This window comes from Hyperoodon ampullatus (genome assembly GCF_949752795.1).
Source record: "Hyperoodon ampullatus genome assembly, chromosome: 15".
In the NCBI taxonomy this organism is placed as follows: Eukaryota; Metazoa; Chordata; class Mammalia; order Artiodactyla; family Ziphiidae; genus Hyperoodon; species Hyperoodon ampullatus.
In genome coordinates this window covers 15610295-15632304 of record NC_136928.1, presented here as the reverse complement: position 1 = coordinate 15632304, position 22010 = coordinate 15610295, and the positions used below count along the sequence as shown (strand labels likewise).

Here is a 22010-nt window from a genome sequence, read left to right as displayed (position 1 = left end):
AGTTCCTAACTTTATTATTTAGAAAGTGGTAAATGTAATAATGTGTATTAGATTGTAGTAAGTAAAGGATGGCTATTCTATAAAGTAATCACTAAAATAATAGTAAAAATAGTGCATTAAATCACCTAACTATCCACATGGAAAAAAAATGAATCTTGACCCCCAACCTAACACCATGCATAAAAATCAATTCCAGATGGATTACCTATTTAAATGTTAAAAGTAACAAGAAAAGCTTTTAGATGAAAACATAGGAAACTGTCTTAATAACTTTGGAGTAAGCAGAGATTTCATATACAGGACATAAAACAAGCTCTTCATAAGGGAATGATGTGAAAAGTTGTGTTAAACAAAAAAAGAACACAGACTGAATACATTTTATTTGATACTACAGTAACCTTGATGTCAAAGCCAGCAAGTATAGCTCAAAAGGAAAACTATAGTCCAATCTTAGTCAATAATAGGGATGCAAGATATTAATAGAATATCAAATCAAATCCAGCAATTTATTTTTAAAAAGTATCTTATATTAGAGTTAATTTATATCAAAAGTGCAAGGCTAAATTCAGTATTAAAATACATATTAATATGTCACCACATTAACAAATTAAGAGAAAATTGCCCTCTCAGTAGATGCAAACAAACAAACAAAAATCTAGACAAAATTCAGCATCCATTCATGATTTAAAAAGTAAACCAGAAATAGACAAGAACTTCCTTGCCCCTAATAAAGGACTTTGTCAAAAACTCTACAGTGAACAGTTTACTTACTGGTAATACATTTAAAAGCATTTTTCTTAAAGTGAAAATAATGAAGGTATTTAAGTGGAAAAAAATGGAAATGATAGCTGTTGGGAAAACTAAAAGTCATTATTCTTTGACTATGTTTGTCTCCAGAGAAGACCTAAATAATATGCAAATTATCATTATTAATTTGGTAGTTTAGCAGGATTACTACAAAATTAAATTTCGTTTTTATGCGGAAATGTAAGTTTTTAAATGGTAGAATTTACCTCAGCAAGTTAAATTAAAAACTGGTACTTAAATCTGGGGAAAAAATGTGCAGTGCCTTTGACAGAATCAAAGTCGTAATGATGCCCGTTTTCCCCCATATAAGTAAAAAATGCAATAAATGTCATCAATAATACTGACAGACTTTTTTGCTGGAAATTTACAAGGGGATTCTAAATTATATCTGAGCACGCTAAAGATGAAGAGTCAAGAATTTGGGGGAGTATAAGAAGGAAGAAGCAGTGGAGGAGGAGGAGTGGGGAACGCTCTTTCAGATATCAAGATCTATTACAAAGTTAATATAATTAAGACAGCATACTGTGGATGCAGGGATAGAAACAGGCCAGAGGAACAGAATGGAGATTTCAGATAAGAAATCTCCATTCAGGCGCATCCCGGATGGTTTGGCTGTAGACCAGAATGGAGCTTTTCAGAAACAGACACGTGGATATGTGAGAAAGTGATATAGACGGAGGTAGCACTGCAGGTTGTGGGGGAAGGAACAGGCTCTCTCAGTCACTGTGCTGGGATGCCTGGTCATCAGTGTAGGAAAAAAATGGAAGTAAGTTCTGTCTCAAAGCATACACAAAAATTAATTTTAGGTAGATTAAGGAGTCAAAAATTAAAGGTTAAATTTTATTAATTTTATAAATATAGGGAATATAAAATAAAAGAACGACAGGATCGGACTGCACTAAGATTAAGCATTTCTCTTCATGAAAAGAAAACAGAGAAGAATGAAAGCACAAGCCACAAGCTGAGAGAAAGTATCTGCAGAAGGTATAGCTAACTTCAGTGAATCACAAGACCAAAAATAAATATGAACAGAAGATTTGTGACAAAGCATTTCACAGGAAAGGAAACATGAACAGCCAATAAACATATATTATTCACAGATTTCTTCATAATCAGAAAGATCCACATTAAAAACAAAGATACATCATTGATACCCACCAAATTAAAAACAATTATTAAAATTTTATCATTAAAATGTGTGAATTATTTTCTCATTCCAAGTAAATATACACTTCCATTCCTAATTTGGGACTGTTCTTTAAAATAAGGTCCCTATATTGTAAAAACTTCAGACCTACAAAACTCGGATCCATTTTTTACCTTGGTGTATACCCAAGAGAAACTCATGCACACACAGAACGAAAGACATGTATGAGAATGATCATGGTAGTACTGTATGTAACAGCACATAATCAAAAACAATGCATATGTCTACGGGCAGAAGAGTGGGTAAAAACAGTGATAAATTCATATATTTGAATATAATGTATATTATAGTGAATAAACTTCAGCTGCATGGATAAATCTCAAAACATACCCTTAAAATAAAGACCGTGAGTTGGAGAAATAAATATTATGGCATGATGCTATTTATAAAAGCTTCAAAAACAGGAAAAACTTAAAATGATACTTTTTAGAGATACATATATATGTGTTAAAACTATAAAGCGTAGCAAGGTAATGGTAAACACAAAATAGAGGATAGTGGTTACCTTGGTGGTGCGGGTAGCAAGGAACACAGATGGGGGAGAGCAAATGAGTGATGGCAAAAGTTAATTTTTAATATTTAATTTCTGAAGCTGGATGGTGGGTATACTGGTGGCTTTATTATCTTTAAACCATTCATATTATTTCATAATGAGAATTTCTAAGAGTTCTAAAAACCTACAGCTAAAACTCAGTAACCTCATTAAGGGGAGTGTCTGGCAAAATAGCCCTGTTCTCATTTCATGCATTTCCCTTGGTGATGATGAGACAATTATATTAATAAATGTTATTTAAGCTATTCTTATAAATCCTTCAAGTTAATTTCTGGAGCCTACTAGAGTAGGAGTAGATTGGAGCCCTTGAAATAGTCACAGTTATTTTGAATATATCTTAAATTTCTGTTAAGGTTGTCAAGTCTTGAGGGGTTGAGATGTGAAAAGTGAAGCTGTTTGATGTCGGAGAAGTTACTTAACATTTCTGTGTCCCAGTTTTCTCAAAAATGTTTATTATTTATGTCCCATTGACTTCCTGATATCCAAACTTGTTCCTCTCTCCTTGCTTAAGATAGAAAACATAGGGACACATAAAGGACAACCGTGGTCCAGGAGATGTCGTTATCATTGCATCCACAGTAGGCTGCAACTACCTGGAGTGGAAGCATGCTCACAGACCAAGAGATCAGCCACTCAGGCCACTGTCACCTCTGACAGAAGTCTTGAATACCCAAAAGGGAAGCACACCCAGGTTCATGACACCATTTAGGCTGGAGCTAGAGATAGAGAACCTTGTGTCCTTCTTATCTTTCCTTTTGGTTCAGTACCTAATAAATGAACTTCTTTCCTTCAAGAGCCTACCAATTTCTGACGCTTAATTTAGTATTAGGTGAATTAGGGACAAGTGGACCAGGATGCATATGTATTTTTGAAGCAAACCCATATAATCCATTCTGCAAAAACCCTTCCCAGGAGTGTCATAGAATGAATCAGACCTATCTGTGTCTTTCCTGCCCTCTATCAGAATATTAAGGACCATTCCAGAATCAAATTTTGAAGTAGAGGTCTTGAATGCCTGCCATGGTTCTCTCCCATAAAATGTTATTAAAACACTTTAGCTTGTTGAAAACACAGAATATTTCCCCTCACCCACCTCACCCCACCTTAACTATCTCTGTGGCTTTTGGTAAGTGAATTAATCTCTCTGGATACACTTTTTTCACGTAACTTGAAACAGTTGAATTATAATTCTCTATACGTTCAGTTAAATAGAAATCCTCCCTCTGATCTTAAAGGGAATTAATATAAAATTTAATGTTTCTCTTGCTTTATTAGCAAATTTGTTTTACCATGGTGCATTCCTTGTGTGATAGAGTACTGTCTTTGAAAAAATATATAATTTGTTTTCTAAGACCTATGGCTAACATTAGCTTAAACTACTTTTTATTTTACCCTTGAGCTAGATTCACCTAAATAATATTTTCTTTGCCAACTTCAACAGCCTGACACAGTATTACTTTTTGAGTCACTGTCCTCCTTTTCATTTCCAATATTTTCTTAGCCATAAGTTTAAGAAAAGGCTTTTGTAAAGCCACATTCAATACTGCTAGCTCTTTATTTCCTTTTCTTTGGAAATTGTAAGTATTGTAGTTAAATTAATTATGGGGCTCTTACTCTTTGCCCCAGAGACTTGACTCCATCCGTATTCATTTTCTTTTTTCCTTCTCTCAACTCTAGGTTGTTTTTAACACTGTGGGTGTCCAGTTTAAAAATCCAGCTTTCCACCAACATGGAGGATTTTCTTGGTATCTCTTTCACGAATTCTTTCTGTGGTCTACGGAAAACCTTGGCCAAGTGTGAACTTAATGAATTTCTAGTTTCTAAAATCTCTAATTCCCACTCTTGCCATAAAATACACTTTTCTCCTCAGTGCCCCAATCCAATTGAGTTTCTGCTCTGATCCTGTAGCCTAAAATAGATGGCAAAAAGAACATAAAAGCAGTAAGTAGATGAATCCATTGAAAAAGGAAGAAAGAAAATGATGACAGTGAGATCTCAGAGCAAAAATGTGAAGAAAAATTTAACAGAAGTGGGGCTTTTTTAAAGCAAAGAATAAGGAAGGAAAACACTAAACAAAATAGATGAAAGCAGTTCTGCATATAGCAAATACTTTTTAAAAAATACCATACCACCAGGGGATGAGTTAAATCTCAGTAGCATGAGACATAAAGATTCTAGATTAAAAAGTATCTGAGAAATGGGATAGAGAGAGGGAAAGGACAGTTGACCTGATCATTCAGGGCAAAGAGATGATGTCCACTCTCTGCAACAGAAGGGAATGAATGATATGTCAACCTAGTAGGACCAGGCAGTGGTCTTCAGCCCCACTCCCAGAGTTTGGGGAGAACATAAGAATAGGAGAGAGAATAAAGATCTTAGTCCTGCAAAAACTAGAGTATATCTGCACCTGGTGTGTAGGTAGAGTCATCTTAATATTCGCAAATAGAAATGCCGTTAATTCTAAAGTTAATCACAACATGCATGTAAAACCCTAGTCTTATGTTAGCCAGCAGTCTCCCTCAGGGAACTTTGGGTTACAAACATCTAACACCATATTGTCTGGGATTCTGACCACTGAGAGAGAGTGATTGCTGGATAGGATGTGCTATCATAGGAAGAGAAATTGGCTAAAATTTTGATAGGATCAGAGTGTGCAACAGAGATAGCTAATCTGAATTCCTCTTCTACTTACTAATTTCTTCTAAAATACGTGTACTTGTTTCTACGTGCAGCTATTGGATGCAACTATTAAAAACATGCGGTTTTAAGTCACTGGAATCTAGAGAGTGTGCTAGGAGTATTTTTGGAATGAAGATCTCTATTAGGTGGGTATTATAATAATCGTCTTACGACAAAGATATTTATTAGAAAACAATATTTGCGAGGTAATCGATTCTTCTTTTCCTTCTCCTCTCCTTCTTCCTTTTTTCTTCTTCATCAAATACTTAAAATTGATTTTAAATTAACACCTATTATCTCCTTTCTCCAACTAGGAAACTATTCTAAAATAAGATTTAAGGAAGATTTTAGAAAATGGAAGTTATGTATTTATATAAACTTACAATTTTGGAGAATACACAAGTATTTGTCATTAAAAGGACTAGTTTATATTAAGGTTATCGTCTTTTCCCCTATACTTAGAATGAGGATTAATTTTAAACATTACATAAATAGGAGAGATTTAATTAAAACTTGAAAAAATGTGTTACTGTTAATGGAATTCTTGCTGCAGTTACCTTTGCAAACCAGTGTTAATGAAACTGTAGTTCAAAGTGGGTTTGGGGAATTGAGATAGCTATTTATTTTCTTACCTGAGATGCCATGATAGTCATCTTAGTAAAATAAAGAGCCCAATTAGGAGTGTTCTCATTTGCAGGTATTGATGAAGTTTACACAAACTGCTAGGATTTTTCATTTCAGAGCCCATTAAACAAGGTCAGTGAGTGAGAAAGGGAAGTACTTCTTTGCATTTTGAAAGCCTTTCACCTGTGGAGCCAGAGAATGGACTTGCTCCTGTGGCGGAGCCAGGTTCTGCTCTTGCCCTCACCTGGCTCGTGGTCCCTTCCCCCCAGTTTGGTATCTCTAGGTATTGCCAAGCTATAAATTGCCCTAGAGAAGGGAAGAGCTTCTTCAAATGTAATTGATTTTTGTGTGTTGATCTTATATCCTGCTACCATGCTGAACTCACTTATTCTAGGAATTTGGTGGTTTTTCTTTTTCTTTTTTTTTTGTAGATTCCTTTGGGTTTTGTACATAAAACATCGTGTCATCTGCAAATAGGGACAGTTTTATTCTTCCTTCCTGATCTGTATGCGTTTTACTGATTCTTCTTATTTCAGTAGCTATGATTTCTAGTACTGTGCTGAAAAAGATTTGTGAAAGCAATATCCTCACCTTTTCCCCAGTCTTAGGGGGAAACCATTCATTCTTTCACCATTAAGTATTGAAGTTAGTCATAGATTTTTGCGGATGCTCTTTATCAAGTGGAGGAAGTCCCATTCTGTTCCTAGTTTGCTGAGAATTTGTATCATGAATGGGTGTTGGATTTTGTCACATGCTTTTCCTGCATCAATTGTTTTGATCATGTGATTTTCTTATTTATCTCTTGGTATGGTGGATTCCATTGATTGATTTTCAAATGTCTTGCATATGTGAAATAAATCCCATTCAGTCATGATATATTGTTATTTTTACGTATGTCTAGACTCAGATTGCTAGTATTTGAGAGTTTTTCTGTCTAAATTAATGAGGGATACTGGCCTGTGGTTAAAAAAAAAAAATTGTCTGTATTTTTGTCTGGCTTTGATATCAGGGTAATACTAGCCTTATAAAATGAGTTGGGAAGTATTCCCACTTCTATTTTTTTGGAATAAATTATGTAAAACTGCTGCTCACTCTTCTTTCAGTGTTTGATAAAATTCTCCAGTAAAGCAATCTGTGCCAGAGGATTTCTTTTTCTGGGGAATCTGTTGCCAAATTCAGTGTCTTTAGTGGCTGTAGGTGTATGCGGGCCTTCTAGTTGATCTTGGTTGAGTTTTGGTAGCATGTGGGTTTTGAGAAGTTGGTCCATTTTCTTCTAAGTTGTTGAATTTATGAGCATAAAGTTCATGGTATCCTCTTACTAATCTTTTAGCGGCTGCAGCAATTACAGTGTCCTCCGTCCCCTGCTTCATTCCTGGTGTTGATGCCTTGTGTCTTCTCTTTGTTTCAGTCTTGCCTAGAGGCTTGTCAGTTTTGTTGATTTTTGCTTGACTTTTGTTTAATTCATTTTTCTGTTATTTACCTATTTTCAATTTCATTGACTTATGCTTTTATTTTTAGTATTTCCTTCCTTTTATTTGTTTTGAGTTTATTTGTTCTGCTTTTTCTAGTTTCTTGAAGTGGGAACACAGATTATTAATTTGAGACCTTTTTCTCTTTTCTAATGTGAGCATTTTAGTGCCATAAAAATTTCCTCTTAGAACTGTTTTTGACGTATTACATTTTTATTTTTATTCATTTCTATGCGTTTTTTTTTTTTTTTTGCTGTACGCGGGCCTCTCATTGTTGTGGCCTCTCCCGTTGTGGAACACAGGTTCCGGACGCGCAGGCTCAGCGGCCATGGCTCACGGGCCCAGCTGCTCCGCGGCATGTGGGATCTTCCCGGACTGGGGCACGAACCTGTGTCCCCTGCATCGGCAGGCAGACTCTCAACCACTGCACCACCAGGGAAGCCCTCTATGTGTTTTTAAAATTCCTTTCTTTCTTGGCCCATGATTTGTTTAGAAGTGTATTGTTTAATAAAGAAGTGTTTGGATGTTTTTATTTTGTGTTTCTGTTACTGATTTCTAATCTGATTCCATTGTGATTAGAGAATGTAGTCTGATTTCCGTGTTTTTTAAGTTGTTGAGGTTTCTTTTATGACCCAGGATGTAATCTATCTTGAGGAATTGTCCAAGGTAGCTTAAAAGGAATATGTATTTTGTTGATGTAGGTGGAGTGTTCTATAAATGTCAGTTAGATCCTATTGGTTGATGGTGTTCAGGTTTTCAAATATTGGGTCGACCGAAAAGTTCGCTCGTGTTTTTCCATAACATCTCATGGAAAAACCCAAAGAACTTCTTGGGTAACCCAACATTTTACTTAGGTGTGTATTCTTTTATATCTTATGTCTCTTTTAGTTTTACCAGTTGCTGACAGTGGGATGTTGAAGTCCCCAAATACAGGATTTGTTTACTTTTCCTTTTAGCTTTACCAGTTTTTGTTTCATTATTTTGCAACTATGTTGTTTGGTACATACACATTTGGGAACAGTATTACTTCTTGGTAAGTTGATTCTTTTATCTAATGATAAAATGATACTCTGTTCCTGCTCTGAAGTCTACTATATCTAATACATAGCTCTACCTTAAAAAAAAAGTTAGCATGATAAATCTTTTTCTAACCCTTTAATAATATAAAACCTATTTATGTTGTGTTTGAAGTATATGGTTGTGGATAATCATTTTAATCATTCTGCAGTTTCTGCCTTTTAATTGATGTGTTTAAACCATTTACATTGAAAGTGATTATTGATATGTTAGAGCTTAATTCTCCATTATATTATTTGTTTTCTGTTTGTTTCTTCTTTTTCTTGTTTCTGTATCTCATTTTTCTTATCTTTCTGTGAGTTACTTCAACGTTTTTTAGGATTCATATTGTTTAGTTTATATTGCTTTGTGTATTTCTTAAGTGGTTGCTTTATACATCACAGTATATATATAACAGCATAGCCTCCTGATATCAGTGTTTTACAGCTTTGACTACAGTGTTAAAACCTTGATTTCATTGAGAGTCCATGGCCCTTACCACTTTTAAAAATATAATTTCCTAAAGTATTTCTTCTCCATACATTGTGCTCAACTGATGTCATTATAATTTTGTTTCAGCCATCAAGTATGATTTAAGAAACTCATGAGGAAGAATAGTCTATTATGTTTACCCCTGTTTTTTTAATCATTTTCTTTATTCTTGTTTCCTTTATGAAATTCCAAGCCCTCTTTATCACTTTCTTTTTTGGGGGGGAGGGACTTCCCTGTGTTTTTACTTCTGTACCAGTATCTTTTAAAGAGTAAAAGTTTTCAAAAATTTTAATCAAACTCAATTTACCTTTTTTTTTAATAGTTCATTTTTTCTTTTTTCTTTTTTTTATTTTTTGTATCCTATGTAAGAAATCTTTGCCAAACCCAGGGTCACTATCTTTCTCCTATGTTGATGTCTAGGAGTTTTAGCTCTTACATTAAGTTATGTCAGTAATTTCAAGTTGATTTTTGTAAGTGCTGAGGCATCTACGTTCTTTCTTTTTTTTTTTTTTCTCTCTCCTTTCCCACATGACTGACCAGTTGTACCAGCATTACATATTGAAAAGATCGTTATTCCCCTGATTGAATTGCCTTGGTACCTTCGTCATAATCTATTGGCCATATATGTGGGAGTCTATATCTGGAGTATCTATTCTATTCCATTATGTATTGTTTTTGTGTCAATATTATGCTGACTTGATTACTGTGGCTTTATTTTAAGTCTTAAATTCAGGCAACGTTAGGTTTTTCCAATGTTTATGTTTTTTAAAATTATTTTTACTATTTTGGGTCCTTTGCTTTTCATATACGTTTTAGAATCATCTTGTAAATTCCTACAAAAAAGCCTACTGAGATTTTGATTAGAATTGCATTGAATGTCTAGATCAGTTTGAGGAGAATTGCTCTCTTAACAATACTGAGTCTTTTGATTCACAAACACGGTATATCTTCCTATTTATTTAGGTGTTCTTTAATTTCTCCCAGCCGTGTTTTGTCAGATATATCCCTTAGGATATCATATGTTTTGATGCTATTGTAAATGGTTTTTAATTTTTGTTTCCATTTGTTCCTTGCCAATATTAGAAATACATTTGATTTTTTATATTGCCCTTGCATGCTGCCACTTTGCTAATCTTGCTTATTCTGCTACAATTTTTGTAGATTTCTTAGGATTTTCTACATTGAAGTTGATGGTATTTTATTTTCTCTTTTCCAATCTGTATGCTTTTACCTCTGTTTCTTGCCTTCTTGCATCGGGACTTCAGATATGATGTTGAATAGTAGTAAGAGGGAATATCCCTTACTTTGTTCCGATCTTAGAGGGAAAGTATTTTGTCCTTCACCATTTAGTATGATTGTTAAGCTGTGTCTTTTGTAAATGGCTTTTGGAAGCTTAAGGAAGTTCCTTTTGTTCTTACTTTCCCAAGATCTTTTTGTCATGGAGGGATGATGAGTTTTGTCAAATGCTTTTCCTGCATCTTTTCAGATGATGATGTGATGATGATTATTATTTTGTTGTTGTTTTTAATGTTTGGTGGAGATTTTTTTGTTTGTGTTTTTAGTTTTATAGGTTGGGTTGCTTTTTTTTGAATGTTAAACAAATATTGCATTTCTTGGATAAACCCTATATGATGATGATGTATTTATCCTTTTTATACATTAATGGGTTTTATTAGCTGAAATTTTAATGAGAATTTCTGCATCTATAATAATGAAGAATGTTGGTCTGTAGTTTCTCTTTTCTTTTAATGTCTTTGTTATTGGTATCAGAGTAATGCTGGCTTCATAAAATGAGTTGGGAAGTTTTTCCTCTTCTGTGTTCTGAGAGAGTTTGTGTTGAATTGGTTTTTTTTTCTTCCTTAAATATTTGGGAAAATTCATCAATCTATGGGGGGTGGGCCTACAGTTTTCTTTGTAAGACTTTTAACTATGAAATAACTTCTTTAATATATATATAGGGCTATTCAAGTTAACTTTTTTTTTGGACTGATATTTGGCATTTTGAGTCTTTGAAGGAATTTATCCATATCATAATCTGAATTGTTGACTATACTGACAGAATTTTTAATGATATTCCTTTACCGGACTTATGTCTATAGGAAGTGTAGTCATGTCCAGTCTCTCATTTCTTACGTTTCTAATATGTGACTTCACTTTACTGACAGGTCTGGCTAGAAATTTATCAACTTTATTCATCTTCTCAAACAAAAAGCTTTTGATTTCTTTGATTTTTCCCTATTTTCTGCTATTTTGTCAGTTTACATTTCCTTTATTTTAGGTTTAATTTGCTGCTCATTTTCTAATTGCTTATATTGGTCACTTCTTTGAGCATGTGGGATAAAAACTACATTAATAAGATATGGATGATTCTCACCTAATATTTAGAATATGATGTTACGTATTGTATACATATATGCAGTGCAGATATTACATATGTACACCATACATCTCATAATATATGATTGCATATTGGACATACAAGGTAAAATCCCTGCACAATAATTGAATTGGCATATCATTTTAACTGACAGTTTTAAGATGGCTATAATACCACTGTAGTCATAGACACTTCAGCAGTTTATCATTTTTGTCACAGTTAATCTGTGACAGCAGGTGGGATACTAAACACCTCTACAACCAGTATTTCCAACTTGGCATAATTAGGTAAGGAGATTTACTATAGCTCAGTATGTGGTCTTTTTAAAGACTGAGTGTGTTTAAACATTCAAATTTTTGTAAGTCTTGTGTAAATGATTTTATTTTTTGTAAACTTTTTATTTGGAATATTTTCAAACTTTCAGGAAATTTCTAAGAAAACAAAATAAACACATACCTTCACCCAGCTTCACCTATTGTTGACAATTTACCCCATTTGCTTTAGCAACTGCTCTGTATTCTCTCCTCCCACACACATGTGCACACTAAAGAGTGAATTTCTATACATGAAAGAACTGTGAAGCTTAAAGCTCTTCTGGAGTAGGTATCACCTTTTGTCCCATGGCTCCACAGTATTTAACATGCCATACAGGCAACCTTTTAAGAAAAAATTTAGGGAATAGAACACAAAATCATGCAATATCTTTTTGTTTTTGTTGAATTTTAAAATACTGAGATATAATTCCCATATCACAAATTCACCCTTTTAAAGTGTGCAGTTGAGTGGTTCTTTTAGTGTGTTCACATTTTAGTATGTTCACAATCTAATTACAAAATATTTTCAGCACCCCCAAAAGAAACCTCATACATATTAGAGTCACATCCCATTTCCTCCCAGCCCCTAGCAACTGTTAATCTACTTTTATTTCTGTGGATTTTCCAATCTGAACATTTCATATAAATAGAATCATAAAATATGAGTCTTTAGTATCTGGCTTAGTTCACTTAGCATTATTTTTCAAGGTTCATCCGTGTTGTAGCATGTCTCAGTAATTCATTCTTTTTTTTTGTGGCTGAGAAATATTCCATCATATGGATTCATCACATTTTGTTTATCACTCATCAGTCAGTGGACACTTGGGTTGTTTCTACTTTTTGGCTGTTATGAATAGAGCTGCTATGATATTTATGTAGAAGTCTTTGTACTCAGGTTTTCAGTTCTCTTGTTTATATATATGAGTAGAATTGCTATGTCTATGGTAACTCTATATTTACCTTTTTGAATAACTGCCAAACTGTTTTCCAAAGTGGCTACTCCATTTTTTTTTTTTTTTGCGGTACGTGGGCCTCTCACTGTTGTGGCCTCTCCCTTTGCGGAGCACAGGCTCCAGACGCGCAGGCTCAGCGGCCATGGCTCATGGGCCCAGCCGCTCCGCGGCATGTGGGATCCTCCCGGACCGGGGCACGAACCCGTGTCCCCTGCATCGGCAGGCAGACTCCCAACCACTGCGCCACCAGGGAAGCCCCATGGCTACTCCATTTTCTACTCCCACCAGCAACTTATGGCTTTCCAATTTCTCCACATCCTCACCAATACTCGTTATTATCTGTCATTTTGATTATTGCCATCCTAGTATGTGTGAAGTGGTATCTTGTTTTGGTTTCAATTTGTATTTCCCTGAGGACTGATTTTGAGCATCATTTCATGTGTTTATTGGTTATTTGTATTCTCTTCTTTTAGAGAAATGTTTATTCAGATCCCTTGTCCATTTTTTAAATTGGAATATTTGTCTTTTGGGGGGATGAGTTCTATATATTCTATGTACCTAACCCTTAACAGATAAATAATTTGCAAGAATCTTCTATTCTCTGGGTCATCTTTTCACTTTCTTGATAGTGCCCTTTGAAGCATAGGAATTTTAATTCTGATGAAGTCCAATTTATGTGTTTTTCTTTGCTTGCTTAGCGCTCCTAGCTTAGAAACATTGCCTAATCCAAGGTTATAAAGATTTACCCATGTTATCGTTTAAGAGTTTTATAGCTTTAGCTTTTACACCAAAGTCTTTTCTCCATTTTTGAGTTAATTTTTACATACAGTGTGGGTTAGGGTCCAGCTTCATTCTTTTGGATGCAGATATCCAGTTGCCCAACACTACTTGTTGAAAAGACTATCCTTTCTTCTTTCTTCCATAAAAGAATTGATCATAAGTGTGAGGGTTTCTTTCTGGATTCTCAATTCTGTCCTATTGATCTACACATTTATCTTTATTCCTAGTACCATGCTGTCTTGATTAGTGTAGCTTTGTAATAAATTTTGAAATCAGGAAGTGTGAGTCCCCTACTGTGTTCTTCTTTGTCAAGATTGTTTTGGCTATTATGGGTTTCTCGCATTTTCTTAAGTGTTTTAAGATCAATTTGGAAAAAAACAAGGTGGGATTTTGATAATGATTGCATTGAATCTAAGATCAATTTGGGGAGTATTACAATCTTTATTTTACATTGTTAAGTATTCCAACCTATGTCTTTCCATTTCTTTAGATCTTTCATTTGTTTCACTGAAGCTTTGTAGTGTAAAAAGTATATTAGTCTTACACTTGGTCATGGTGTTTAAGCCTCTTTATATGTTGCTGGATGTGTATTTTTTATTTTGTTGAGGATTTGATATCCATATGCATAAGGGATATTGAGCTGTAGGTTCCTTTCTTGTGATAACTTTATCTGATCCTGGTATCATAGAATAAACCTCATAGAATAAGTTGGGGAGTGTTTTCTCCTCTGTTTTATTTTGGAAAAGTTTGTGAAGCATTGGTGTTAATTCTTCTTTAAACGTTTCATAGAATTCACCAGTGAAACCATCTGTCCCTAGGCTTTTCTTTGTAGGAAGATTTTTGATTACTATTTCAGTCTCTTGTTATAGGTCCATTCAGATTTATTCTTGAGCTAATTTTAGTTATTTGTATTTTTCTAGGTATTTGTCCATTCATCTAATTTGTTGGTGTACAGTTGTTCCTAGTTGTTCTCTTATAATCCCTTTATTTCTATAAGCTTGGTAGGTCCTTTTTATTTCTAAGTCAATAGTAATGTTCCCTGTTTCATTTATGGGTTTTTTCTTGGTCAGCCTAACTAAAGATTTGTCATTTTTGTTAATCTTTTCAAAGAACCAAGTTTTTGTTTTACTGATTTCTCTGTTTTTTGTTGTTCTCAATTTTATTGGTGTCCACTCTAACATTATTTCCGTTTTTGTACTTGTTTTGGGTTTAGTTTCCTCTTCTTTTCTCCTATTTTGTGAGAGTTTTTACCATGACTGGGTGTTGGCTTTTGTTAAATACTTTTTCTGATTCCGTTTATATGACCAAGTAATTTCTCTTCTTCAGCCTGTGGATAGTGGTGAATTATATTGATTGATATTTAAATTTTGAACCAGTCTTGCACAACTTGAATAAATCCCACTTGGTCATGGTGTGTAATTTTTTATACATTGCTGGATTCAATATATTAAACTTTTTTTTTTTTTTTTTTTTGCGGTACGCGGGCCTCACACTGTTGTGGCCTCTCCTGTTGCGGAGCACAGGCTCCGGACGCGCAGGCTCAGCAGCCATAGCTCACGGGCCCAGCCGCTCTGCGGCATGTGGGATCTTCCCGAACTGGGGCACGAACCCGTGTCCCCTGCATTGGCAGGCGGACTCTCAACCACTGCGCCACCAGGGAAGCCCTATTAAAATTTTTTTTGCACATTTTTTTTGGGTCTAAGTTAATGAGATATATTCTGTAGTTTTTTAAATAGTCTGTGTGATTTTTTTTTTAGAAAAAAATTTAGTAGCATATGTATGTAACATAAAATTTACCACTGGGCTTCCCTGGTGGCGCAGTGGTTGAGAGTCCACCTGCCGATGCAGGGGACCACGGGTTCGTGCCCCGGTCCGGGAAGATCCCACATGCCGCGGAGCGGCTAGGCCCGTGAGTAGCATTAATTACATTCACAGTTATGTGCCACCATCATCATCTATTTCCAAAACTTTTTCATCACCCCAGAGTCTCAGTAATCATTAAGCAGTAAGTCCCACTCCCCCTCGCTCTAGTGCCTTGTAACCTCTAACCTACTTTCTGACTCACTGAATTTACCTATTCTAGACATTTCATGTAAGTGGAATCACAATATTAGTCCTTTGTTGTCTGACTTATTTCACTCAACATGTTTACAAGGTCCATGTGTGTTGTAGCATGTGTCAGAACTTGATTCCTTTTTATGGCTGAATAATATTCTGCTGTATTTATACACCACATTTTATTGCTCCATTCATCTGTTGAGAGACAGTTTATCATACAGATCCTGTTGTGGGCTATGGTTCCAATAACCAGCTTAATTTTCAGAGCCCTGGTGGTGGTATTTTGATCTGCTTGTTTTGTTTGTTTGTTTTGGCCACATTGCGTGGCATGCGGGATCTTAGTTCCCCGACCAGGGATTGAACCCACACCCCGTGCAGTGGAAGTGCAGATACTTAACCACTGGACCTTCAGGGAAGTCCTTGGTCTGCTTGTTTTGTGTGGTGCCTTCGGTGCTCCCACTGACTTTGGCTTGTGCTAGGGATGAGGGAGCACAGTAGGGTGAGCTTCAGTGTATTAGTGATTTTCTGTTGCTTGTTTAGAGTAATTGGTGGTTCTCAGCCATTCATTTTGTAACAAGTTTGCTGATCTTTTTATATAAATTAAGCACTTTAGGATAAAATAAAAATTATGGTGTTTTATCATAAGTTATAACATTAATTTTGAAAAACATTTGTGACTCACCATTTTAGATGTGTGGTGTATGTCCAACACATCTGAGTCACGTAAAACTATATTTTGAGTTTTAGTAAACAACATGGACACAGCCTTTCTTTAGGAAGTTGGTAATACTGAGTGGTCTTGATAAAATTGGAATTTGACTTATGAATTCCTTTGCACTTTTAATGTGGGAAGAAGATAACAAAGTAGGTGTATATTACTTCTTTCAGATAAGAAAATTAATGAGGAAAGAAACAAGGTTCCAGTCATAAAGTATCTTTATGGATAGAAGGGACCCATACAAACCTAGTCCAGAATGTTTAAAAATATTTGTTACTGAGCCTTTTGTTGAAATAAAATCCTGAACAAGTGTAACTATAAAAGAGACATTAATATCATTAACAATAATTAATTCTGAGATAGTAATGCCATTATTTTAACCAATATTTCTTTTCTTCCATTTTCCAGACTCTGTGCTAGATGACAAGCAAACCAGAAACTGTTTACAGGTTGTGATAAGAGTTAAAATAGGGCATGGATAGAGGGGACAGGGAGTGGCTTGGAGCAGTCACTGGGGGTCCCCTCTGAGGGTACTGTTGAGGCTGAGACTTGAAGGGGGAGACACCAACCATGAGAAGAGGTTCCAGGAAGGGTGGCTCTTTGACGCAGGATTTGGGAGTCCTTTCAAGTCCTGCCTGTGTGCCCCTTTCTTCTCTTGATTTTTAAAAAAATCATGGATTTCACTAGTCCAGCCTCCTCCCCTCATGTGAGGAGACTGTGAAGGCCAGAAAGTAAAGACTTGATGGTGACAGCCTAGGATCCTGATGCCCAGTACACACCCCTGCACCCCCATACACACGCCCAAATGACATGTATTCCTACTATTTACAACATTCATTGTTTTCATGAATTATTATAAAAGATGTCTGAAAACAAGCATTGCATCTAGTCATCATTTGCAGTGTTCAGAAAAAAGAATCTCTACCTAAAAGAAAAAAAACCCTAATTATAGTAGAGAAAGATTTGCCCTTAAAGTGAAGATATTTTTGTCTTATAAATGTCATTCTTATAAATGTCATTCTTTTAAATGACATTTAAATGTCATTTAAATGAGATAGGGAAGTAAACTCAATTTCTGATCTTCTGTTTTGAAAGTAAGTGATAAATAACTGACACACTGAGATTTTTCCGCTGAAAATAAATGTCTTTGTTACTCTCATACATCATGGTGATATGGGTGAATATGAGGCGCTTAAAGTAGGTCTTACCAAGCCCAGCTGCACAGAGTAAATGCCCATAGAATCATAAAAGCCAGAACTGAAACCTCTTGTGTTTATATGTCCTCCTTTCCTCCCTTGTTATTGGAAATACATGGCTGACTTTTAAAATTAGGTTGCTTAAAGGTACTGTTGGTTGTGAGCATTAGTGTCACTTTACTTTGAAAGTAAATAGTGATGGGTTTAGAAGCATAGGCTCTGGGGTCCCATTGCTGAAATTTATGGCCCCTCTCTAGCCACTTGCTTGCTGAGTGACTTCGAGCCTAACCTCGCTGTGCCTGCTTATCTTCAAATGGAATCCATAAAGTCTATGTCATAGGATGTTTGAAGTTTAATAACACAGTGATTGATAATTATTAGATAGTATTCTTATTTCTGATACATCAGATTGCTGCTTTAACTGGGGAACACTGAGACAGTTTGGGATTCCTTTAGAGTGTAAAATAAGGGACAAAAATTCTTGGGAGAGGAAGTAGCTGTCAGTTGTGGTTTCAAATCTAGAGATATGGAGATGTGTGAACTTGACTTGCTTTGGTTAGTTTTTGTAATGTATAGCTTAATAACTGTTAACACATTAAATGATTAAGTACATATTCTGTTTTTCTAGGCATATAATTTGAAGTTACTATGATTGATCATTTAAAGCAAAATACTCTAATTTGTTTTATGCCAGAGTTGAATCCTGTTCATTTCTACATATTTTAAGGAAAGCTGTTGATGTATAACACAATATTTCCCTTTCAGGACTTTATAAAATAGCTGCTGCTCTTAATTTTTTTCAACTAAGGTAATTCATGTTTTTGTTTTTTTTTTAAGCTCCTAATTAAAAATACAATACACCCAAATTATATTACTGCTTTTCTTTCTTTAGTAAAGTTCTCATCAGTTAGATAAAGGTCTGATCTAGCTTGATGGTGAGAACTTATGTGATGGTCATTATATCATAACTCGATTTGCAGGCACCAGATATAGCACATTTCTGTTACTTTTTTTGGTCTGTTTTCTCTGCTAACTAGATGGAAAGCGTCTAACTGGGAGCTAGACTTTTTGTACATTGTGAGCATCTGACTGTTCAGTTAATTCTTGTTCATTGTGTTCTTACATCAGTAAATCTGTATTCAACAGGAGTATAACAAAACGGTTTTCTGGATCATCTAAAATTTCACTTTATGTTAAAAGGGTGGGGGATGGGATGAGAAATGGGATGGGTGAGCTGGGCAGAGCCTTTTACATTCACAGTTCTTTTTTCTTAATGGTTTATCACTTTATTTGGAGACATTTTTGTGTACTCCACATGTACTCTATGTCAGTAATTCCGTTGGAGCCATTAGCTCTGACCTCACTTTTGAAAGGCAGCTACAAGCTAAGACTAGAGGTAACCAGAAAGAGTTCGTTTGAATCAATGTGTGCAAATACCAGTACTTACACCTGAGCAGAAAGGTGGGATTTCATTCACGCACTCAGTGTTACTGAATGTTCTGTATATACGAAGAACTGGTGGGGAATGAGCAGGGTAGAGCAAATTGGAGCTGTGGTTGAAGAGAAACACAAGAAATGGAGGACAGGGCTTTTCCAAAATAAAATCAGGGTGTGATTAAGAGAATAAGAGGAAATCGATGCTCAGCAGGCAGGAAAGACACCATGCTAGTAGGTGAAGTGATCTAATTAGCTGGCATCTCATCTGCTGCGTGACTTTCAGCTTTGGTCATACTGAAAAAGCCAGGTACATGGGATTAGACAGTAGGCTTCTTCGTGGACTACCCAAAGACCAACAAAAAGGAGCCAGTGAGGGTCATGTTAAGCCAAGTGAAGCACCATGGTTTCATGCGTTTTAAAAAATAAGCTTTTCATTTTAGAACAGTTTCAGATTTATATAAAAATTCTAAATACAGTACAGAGTTCCCATATTATACCCCCCTCCCAGTTTGCCCAATTATTAACATCTCACATTAATATGGTACTTTTTTTGCAATTAATGAACCAGTATTAGTATATTATTATTAAGTACAGTTCATATTTTATTCAGGTTTCCTTAGTTTTTACCTGATTTCCTTTTTCTTTTTTAGAATCCCATCCAAAATAGCATATTACATTTAGTAGTCATGTCTCCTTAGACTCCTCTGGTCTGTGACAGTTTCTCAAACTTTTCTGGTTCTTGATGACCTTGACAGTTTTCAGGAGTGTACTGGTCAGGTGTCTTGTAGAATGTCCCTCAGTTGGGATTTGTCTGATGTTTTTCTCATGATGAGTCTGGAGTTATGTGATTTGGGGAGGAAGACCACAGAGATAAAGTGCCATTTTTGTTATGACCTATCAAGGGTACTGTCCACATGACCTTTCCCTGTGGATATTGACCTTGATCATCTGACTGAGGTAACGTTGGTCAGGTTTCTCCATTGTAAAGTTACTCCTTTTTTCCTCTTTTCCATACTGTTTTCTTTAGGAGTCACTCACTATATGCATCCCATGCTTAAGGAATGGGGAGCTATGTTCCACCTTCTAAGTGGAAGAGTTTCTATATAAATTGTTTGGAATTCTTCTGCCTGAAAGTTTTGTCTCTTCTCCCCCATGTTTATTTATTCATTCATTTATACCAGTATGGACTCACAGCTGTTTATTTGATACTTCGGGTTTTAATCCAGTACTGCTTGACGTATGTTATTGCCCGAGTTGTTCCAGCTTTGGCCATTTGGGAACACTTACTGTTAACTCTTACATCTGTTTGACATATTCCCATCAATGTAAGCCTTTTTTTTTTTTTTTTAAGCACTTTCTGGCACAAGTTGCTCCCATTTCATCTTGTGTATCTCCTGCCCCAGTCCTAGATTCAGCCATTTCCCCAAGAAGCCCCAGTTCCTTTTATTGGGGAATGGTAGTAGAACCCAAGATCTAGGTGGTAGATGTGCTTTTTGCTACTGGCTTGTAATCCATGTGTGTATACTAACCTGTGTACATGCACATCTGTAAATATTTCTATATGCAACCATCTGTATCTGTATTAAGCTCAACATGAGTTTGTACTGATGTTGCCAACTCTAATCCATTACCACATAGATTGTTCTAGCCTCCTTCCCTTGCTTTTGTGTAAACTCTTATTCTGACAGTGAGAAATCTCTCACCATCCACCATCCATATATTTAGTTGTTCAATTCCAGTGTACATGTATAGCAGCGTCAGGATGGTTAAACCCAAAACCCCTGTGGAAAATAACTTTATTAACTAGAGATAGTGCTTATGTACAGTTTTTGTTGCCTTTAGTCTTACAGATTCCACTCATTTCCAAATTACTTAGGTCAGCACCTTTCCCCACTCCACTCTACTTCAGGGAGATGGTTTCATACCTTTGCTATGTAGTTAAATTGTTTTGTCATATTCTGTAGTCTATCTTGGGATTCCTGATCTCCTAAATGATTTTTTTTAATTGCATACAGTAGGTTCATGCTTTGTGCTGTGAAGTTCTGCTTTTGACAAATGCATAGAGTTAATTGCATCTACCATTACAGTATCATACAGAAGAGTTTCACTGCTTTGAAAAATTCCCCATGCTTTACTTATTCCACCCTTCCTTTCTCTCTCCAAACCCCTAGCAACCACTGATCTTTTTACCATCTCTATAGTGTTGCCTTTTCCAGAATGGCATATACTTGAAATCATAGAGCATGTAGCCCTTTCTTTTACTTTTTATCACTAATATTCCACTGTATGGTTAATCTACATTTGTCTCTTTATTCAGCTATTGAAGGACATCTTGATTGTGTCCAGTTTTTGATGATTATGAAAAAAAAAGCTGCTATAAGGAAATGCTTGCAGATTTTTGTGTGGGCATAAATTTCCAAATCAGTTGGGTAAATATTTAGGAGCACAATTGCTGGATTGTATGGTAAACGTACGTTAGCTTTTTAAATACCCTGTCTTTGCATTGTACTCAGTTTCTTGGAATGGAATAATCTCCTTTTGCCATTCTCCTTGCCCACTCCCCCACCAAGTGAGTTTTGACCATTGATCCCAGGTCCCGTCATCACTACAAATGAGCAAATGATATAGAACTTCAGCTTACCATTTTTGGGGGAAATAAAATCCTCTAGTGATGTTTCCTATGTGTTTATGTTATTTACAGTTAATCTATCAGTGAAAATAATCAGCTGCATCTAGTTGAATTTTACTGTTTTGTGCTTTCTGGCAGTATAGCAGGAGTAAATATTTTGTGAGTGGCTTACATAGCCTGTAGGTTGTTAAAAATACTTTCAATTGGGTTGTATTGTTTTGGTTTCATAGTTACTAAAATCCTGAAGAACTAGTCAGATTTTTCTCTTCAACCGTCACCATCAAGCAGTATATTTTCAAAATATTAAGTTGTAGTAATTAACTTTAAAAGATTTTATTTAAATGAAATTTATATTCCCATTAAGTGATAATATGTTTTGTTTCCTTCACAGCATTTATTCAGTCGGAGAGCATAATAGAAGTACTGCGTTTTGATGATGGAGGGCTTCTACAGGTATTTTATTTTAAGCTTGAAGAATTATCTCAGTGTCAAGCCTTGAATAACATCTGATTATTATTTTTCATTTAAAACATAACTGGTTCATATGAAATATATTTTATGAGCTTCATATGCAGACAGGGCAGTAGAGTCATTGGTAATAATAAAAACCTTCTTAGCTGTATGGATTACCTTTTAAATAAAATATTTCTGGGGGATGTTG

General features: G+C 35.4%; 1 protein-coding gene across 1 annotated transcript in view; it reads left to right on the top strand.

Annotated features, from left to right (window-relative positions):
* TMEM131 (transmembrane protein 131) overlaps positions 1-22010 on the top strand; it is a gene marked incomplete at its 5' end in the record, with an annotated part of 192115 nt that overhangs the window by 31642 nt on the left and 138463 nt on the right. Inside the window, one exon of the mRNA XM_079721265.1 lies at positions 21741-21802. Coding sequence (XP_079577391.1) covers positions 21741-21802 — 62 coding nt within the window. The remainder of the gene's footprint in view (positions 1-21740; positions 21803-22010) is intronic.